Here is a 6,847-nt window from a genome sequence, read left to right on the forward strand (position 1 = left end):
AAGCAGACTGAAGGCTCTTGAGGTAGATGCTTTGACTGATGACTTTTATTCTGAAACCTATGATATTTTGTAATGTTTTAGAATTATATGTTGTTTTTCTGTAACTTTTCTGGAATGTGCTGCTGCTGATCTTGGCCAGGACACACTTGAAAAAGAGATTATTAATCTCAATGTGGTTTTCTCCTGGTTAAAAAAAATAATAATAAATAAAATAAATATGTTTTCATTGTCAAATATGAAAGAAATTGTCGGCAGTGTTGGAGCTTTACACTGTCTCCAAGAAAGATCAGTTTGCAAGAGGTTTTGGCGACATTTTAAGAGGAGGGACTATAAGCAACAATGTGAATACATCAATCTCATAGCTCTTTGAAAAACCGACACAACAAATGAAAGAAGAAATGGAAAAAAACATCACAATCAGCTATCAGCTGAATATTTATTTCAAACATCGGTATTGAAAAATTGCCCTGATTTTAACAATCAGCGCCTATTTGCTGCAACATTTCAGTAAATATTAACCGTTCTGTTTCAATTAGATCTTTTTATCAAATTTGAATCTATAACTTTATCTAAAGGGGGAGTTGTCGAGTAATTGTAACACAGTAAAAGGTTCACAATTTAGGAGGGGATAAAAGTAATCTGAAACAGAACTGATAAAGTTAGGTGCCAGTACATGAAAATTGTCATTTGTAAATATCATGGTTTACATTCTCAGCATGTCTCATTAGAAAAGATCAAACTTTTAATCTATTGGACTCTCAGATTTAACATCTGTTTAATTAGAACTCCAACATGGTCTTGTTACAAGTTTAGCAGCATCCCATTTTATTCACTCTCCTGCTCTATTGCCCAAAAACAGCCACAGTGTCTAACATAAACCAAAAGCCACCCAGACAGTCATTGTAACTCCTCAGTATTGGGGATTCATGGCTGTAAACACATCTACCAGCACTTGATTGGGGGGTTGTGTATAAAGGGATTGCCCAGACGACACCAGCTAATACAGATATAATTGACTCTGCTCCTGCATTCTGCTTGTGGATTTGGAGAAGTGCACAGGCTCATTGTACAACAAATGAAGCAGGCAGCAGAGAAAAGAAGCGACTGAGCATTCCCCGGATCTGGACAACAGACTACTGAACTCTGCTAAATCTGCAAACACAGCTTCTCCATCCTTCTGGGCCCTTTGATGTCGCCCTGCAGACCTGTAGCTCATAAAGCTAAGTCAAAAAGCAAAGTGCTCTTGCCTCTTGTCTGGTGAATGTTGATAGACTCTTAAAAACAGCCGTGTTTTCTGTTCTCTGCATTCCTGCGGTCTGTGATGTCGGCATCAGCTTTAATGATGCTCTAATAGTGGAGTCCCCCAAAAAGTTTCATTCAGTTGAAGGAGAATTCCTCCTCTCTTTGTTGTCTTGAGTCTTTGAAATGCAGGAATGAAGAGGGCAAATTATTGATGGAGAGGTTTTGAAATACCAGACGTTTTCTGACTTGGTCTGACTTCAGATCAGGTTCAACAGGTGCTGCTCCACCTATGCAGAATTATTTAATCCAAAATCCCACTAAATCCACATGTAGAGGGAGCAGTTGTGTTGAATAAGATCAGCATCATTCGGGCCGATTCGAAAGCAAATAAAAGCGATGTGAGCCCAAGCACACACAGCTGGCCCTTAAAGCTCAGGATCCTGGGTAAACAAGTGTCCTGCATGCCTCAGTACAGATCAGGGCGACATCATGAGTGACTGAACAATGACTGATACTCTGAGAAAGAACTGAAGAAGGGCTTAGCAAATTTTTATTACATTGGGTCTGTTTCTATAGACTGCAGAGAAAAAGAGGATCACAGACTTTGTCATCGGGATAAAGATTACTGACATCTTCGCCCCCTTAGACTCTGTAACACCCCTATTAATACAGTGCACGCACTGGTTTAACATGGAAATCTGCTGCTCACTCTAATAAAGCTTTCATTTGTGTCTCCACAGTTGCAGATTTAAAAGTGACCTGCAACTTTTACAAAAAGTTGTTACATTTTTCAAAACGTGTTTTTAATTTGTATTTTCTTTCTGTTTCACTAAATTCTCTCAGTTTTTGCTGGATTTATTACCTTTTGATAGTTAACTTGCAAAAAACTACTTTGCATACAAGAAAAAACATCAAAGCTTACTTTATCAATCATATATAAATATATCCTTTATAATCCTACACTTAAAACTTTTCATAAAATTAAGGGATTTTCAGACTATACTTTCTAAAGTTAGTTTACTATGTAGTATTAACAGTCTTAGAAAGCACATGCCGGCCTCTCTACATCTTCCTGTAGGTGTACAGGATGCATGTATTTGATTGTATGCTGGTATACATATATGCTTTAGTATAAGATTAATATACATGATAAATGCAGGATGCACACTAAAATCCCCCTGTTTGGAGGTTTTACAGTACACTTGAAATGTCTATGGGGCGCTGGTTTAGCCCAGTTGGGAGAGCAGGCACCCCCTGTGAAGAACTTATAGTCCTGGTAGCACTATTGTTGGATCAACTCCAGGTCCTGACAGGATTTGGTGCCTCTGGTGTCTCTCCTGACGTTGTATCTCTTTTCTCCAGCTGTCCAATCCAGAGACATAGTCCATGTTTGTTTTTGCTATGGTTAAACTTATTTTGTTATTTAGTTATTTTGACAGTTTTTCATCAATTTCTTTGACATCCACTTGTTCACTACAGTCTTTCAGACACAGTTGTGCCACCTTGTGGTCACCTCTATAAAAAGGCACAAGAAGACAACTTTTCCTCATCTCCCACAAAAGTTTAACCCATTTTTATGTCTTTCTAACACAGCACACTGTCACATTTAATAAAAGAAATAAAGAAATTCAGAGGACTTTTATAGGACATATTATGCTGTTGAAAAAAATACCAGTAAAGCAAGATGAATAGTAACATTACAACCAATTTAAAACACACAACTTTTTTTTTTAAATTGCACAGAGCATACTATGAAATCTATACTGGAGTCACTTGGAGCGTCAAACCTCAGGTGCATAAGTTGATTTGGTTTGGTAGATGCTCTAGGATGCATCATAAGTTAGTGGAGCGCTTTTTAAATGAGCCGCTAGATGGTGCTCATTCCTTTCAAACATCACACCTTACTTTGAACACACGCACAGAAAACTGATGGAAAGGACGTGTGGGCATCTAAATGTATATGGAAATATTTTAGTTTTTTTTTTTATTCCACGTTCGTTTCCAATGTAAAGCCCCTAAGCTGTATAGGTAGAAAATGAAAATCAAGCAGTTTTTTAAAATGTATTTCGTTAGGAATATCATACATGACCATAAGCTATTTGTAATGCATATATGTATTTCTGGGAAATTGCGGTGATTTTCTTTAAGTCAGAAAACTCAGAGGATTTATTATACTGTAAGGTTAACTGCCACCCCTTCATCGGAGAAATAGATTCAGCTTTCAAAATAGTCTGTTCATAATGCAGCCAAAATACCATTAAACTACGTTTTTTTTCTGTATTCAATTTGTTTTGTATTCTATTAGGTCTGTTTTACACCTTTAATAACACACTGACATCGTGTGCTCCTCGGTCTCTAGGCTGTAATCTCCAGGTTTTGGCACGTGCTCCGCGTAGACCGGGGAAGACTGCGCGAATGGCACGCGGACAGATGTGCCCCCTCCTCCTCCTCGTCTCCCCCCTCTTCCCCTTTGAGCGGCTCCCGCTCCTGGATGATTGACACAGAGCCGTTCACTCATCCAATCACAGAGCTGCTTGCTATATTTGCATAAAGTGACCGCATGCCATTGGCTTGGTGCGTGCTACTGCAAACCGCCTCGCGTGCCGTTACAGATGCCCTCTCCTTGGAGGCGCAAGAGTCTTAAAATAGAGGAAAGTGTTTGTTTATGTATAAAGCCAAGAAATGTGTATGCATTAATAAACTAAAGCTTGTTTCCTTAGCTGCAACAGGCACGAACAGTTTCAAGAAGTGTGCTACAGAAATATTCGGGTAATGCCACCTGTAGAACATCCAACACACATTACTAATTTACCACCAAAGACATTTGACAGAAGTATGAATATATTTTCAGCCAAAAAAGTTGTATAACTCTGTCTAAGTAACTACACAGGTTCTATAAAAGTTCTTGTCCTCAACAGCTCACTGTCAAAAGTTGGCTTCTGGCTAAACTGTAAAAGCCTTTTGTCAATACAGACTCTACATTCTTCCCTACACACACACCAAGCAGTCTAACATTTTTGACGAGCACGGAGCAAAGTTGGAAGCAAACATCCAGCTCATTCCCCTCCCTTATCACTTCACAGCCCGGCCCGGCCGCCGCTGCTCGCTCCGCTTTGTTGTTTGTCCCTGCAGGGCTGATTGAGCAGCGCGTGACTGACGGCCCGCGGGGGTGTTGTCCAATCAGCGGTCTGCCCCGCGCCCAATGGGTGAGTCCTCTCTGCTATTGGCTGACGCGAGTGTGGGAAAGAATGCAGAGAAGGTTTCACACGAACAGGGAGCACGCGAGCCGTCTATAAGTACCGCCGCGGCGTGTGTCAGCTGCAGATGCAGAGAGTCGGCCCCGCGCGCAGCAAACGCACGCTCACTGTACTCAGATGACAGCTCAGTGATAACAAGCGACAGAAAGCGAAGTGATCGGCGGGACTGCCCAGGCATCTATTACATGTTCTGCAGCGGCCCTACTTGAAGCGTTGAGACATCTCCAGATTTTTGTCCTCAGCTTTTTCATTCTTCGCTCCGAAGAGGATTTATTTCTTTCAACTTTTTACCTGTTTTCGCCAAAAATGCCAGCTGACACTATGGAAAAGCAGACGGCATCTCCTATCGCTGGTGCGCCTGCAAATGGATCACACACACCGGACAAACCGAAAAACGCGAGCGAGCATAGAAAAGTAAGGATTCTGTGTTTTCACAGACAAATACGTTGTGGCTTTTATATAAAAAGTTGTGCAAAAGTTTGCAATAAAGTTAACTCACTTGTTTTAACGACATGTCATGCAGTGTGGAAGTTGATTGGCATGCTTAACGAACACGTTTTTAATGAAGCATTGTTTTCCTTTTGCAGTCATCCAAACCAATCATGGAAAAACGCCGAAGAGCGAGAATTAATGAAAGCCTCGGTCAGCTCAAGACTCTCATCCTGGACGCACTTAAAAAAGATGTAAGTAAAAAAAACACGATTGATGCTTTTCACTACACTTCCATGTTAAAGGATCAGTACGTTTTAAAAACTATTTGAATACAAACTCAACTTTTCTATTTTTCTTCCTGCAGAGCTCCAGACACTCAAAGCTTGAAAAAGCAGACATCCTAGAGATGACAGTGAAGCACCTGAGGAACCTGCAGCGCGTTCAGATGAGCGGTAAGTTTATGTCTTTATAAACGCACACTGTGAACATTAAGAACTATCACTGAAGCAGCAAAAATGCAAAAACTTTAAACTAATATTCATCTATTTCTTTCCTCCAGCAGCGCTCTCAGCAGACGTCACCGTCCTCAGCAAATACAGAGCTGGATTCAACGAGTGCATGAACGAGGTGACCCGATTCCTCTCCACCTCAGAGGGTGTGAACACAGAGGTGAGGTCCAGGCTCCTCAACCACCTGTCCAGCTGCATGGGCCAGATGATGTCCATGAACTACCAGCAGCAGGCCGCGTCTCAACAGGCTCACCTTGCTCAGCCCCTCCACGTGCAGCTCCCCTCCACCCTGCCCATCAGCGGCCCCACTATGGGCTCCAAACTCAGTCCAGCAGAGGCCGTCTCCCCGAAGGTCTTTGGTGGGTTCCAGCTGGTGCCCGCAACAGACGGACAGTTCGCTTTTCTGATCCCCAACCCGGCCTTTGCCTCCGCCACAGCCCCCGTCATCCCCCTTTACGCAAACGCAGGAGTGCCTGTTGCGCTGAACGCCAGCCCGGTGCACGGCAGCTCCGCGCCAACAGCAGCATCTCCAGTCCACGGCATGACGTCCTTTTCCGGGGGATCCCAAGCGGTCAGCCCGGTCGGGGTCAGCACCGGCTCAGAGAGCAGCGAGCCTGTGTGGCGGCCTTGGTAGCCATGGATTAGAGACGCATGTGAATCCAGTTTGCATTACTTTTAGACATTTAACTGACTGCACAAACAACTGTTTATGGGGCTAAACCTGGAACTGTCCCGCTATGGGACGGTAACTCCAACCACTTAAAGCCCCCATAGTTTTCGTTGTTTCGTTTTATGAAACAGGGTTTGCCTTACATGGCATATTGTTTATTATTTATCACCAGATTCCAACATTTGGATGTCGGTGATAAATGCTGTACATGCAGATGGAAGATTTATAGGAGATTTTTGTTACGAAGTACTTTTTATGAAAAGGTTTAGTTTTGTACAGAGTTGCTATTGATTGTTAAACCAAAGCTGTGTTTTATATTCTCTGTTGTTTGTGTTGAAAAGAAAAAAGTGAAGTTGGGTGATGGCCCATTGTTTTAATAAAACAAATTTCAGAAAATAAGTTCCCTGTCTTACGCCTGTTTCTATGTTGTCCAAGTTGCTTGATTTTGGTATTATTAGGGTCACTTTGAAGTTGAAGTTTTGAGTTAAAAGTAGCCTATGCATAAAAGTCGGGTTTATGAGTGGAAGAAAATAATAGCAATATAACATTTAAACGGACTCATGTCGACGGCAAAAAAACAATGCAACCTGTAGATTATGCTCCTAATATGAACTCAATTCATTTGGTAAGTCTGAAGTATCCACCTTGTCACCAGTTCGGCGGGAGCTCTTTACATCTGGCCTGCTGGAGAATGGTCAAGGGGACAATGGGGGTGTATCTTTCTATTGCTATAAAGG

General features: G+C 41.9%; 1 protein-coding gene across 2 annotated transcripts; it reads left to right on the top strand.

Moving 5' to 3' along the window:
- The first annotated feature begins 4,484 nt into the window (after positions 1–4,484).
- On the top strand, positions 4,485–6,509 carry her9 (hairy-related 9). Of its 2 annotated transcripts, none has more exons than XM_034696058.1 (4): positions 4,485–4,913; positions 5,087–5,182; positions 5,296–5,383; positions 5,494–6,509. In XM_034696058.1, the coding sequence occupies exons 1-4, from the start codon at positions 4,806–4,808 to the stop codon at positions 6,072–6,074; spliced, it is 873 nt and encodes a 290-aa protein (XP_034551949.1). In that variant the 5' UTR covers positions 4,485–4,805; the 3' UTR covers positions 6,075–6,509. The 2 variants fall into 2 exon arrangements, with proteins under 2 accessions (XP_034551949.1, XP_034551948.1); XM_034696057.1 differs by having other exon boundaries at positions 4,487–4,913; positions 5,491–6,509.
- The last annotated feature ends 338 nt before the right edge of the window (positions 6,510–6,847 follow it).

This window comes from Notolabrus celidotus, chromosome 11 (genome assembly GCF_009762535.1).
Source record: "Notolabrus celidotus isolate fNotCel1 chromosome 11, fNotCel1.pri, whole genome shotgun sequence".
Lineage (NCBI taxonomy): Eukaryota > Metazoa > Chordata > Actinopteri > Labriformes > Labridae > Notolabrus > Notolabrus celidotus.

Coding starts and splice junctions, on each gene's coding strand:
- her9 (XM_034696057.1), top strand. CDS start 4,806: ATGCCAGCTGACACTATGGAAAAGCAGACGGCATCTCCTATCGCTGGT. Junction 4,914..5,086: donor ACGCGAGCGAGCATAGAAAA/GTAAGGATTCTG, acceptor TTCCTTTTGCAG/TCATCCAAACCAATCATGGA. Junction 5,384..5,490: donor GCAGCGCGTTCAGATGAGCG/GTAAGTTTATGT, acceptor TCTTTCCTCCAG/CAGCGCTCTCAGCAGACGTC.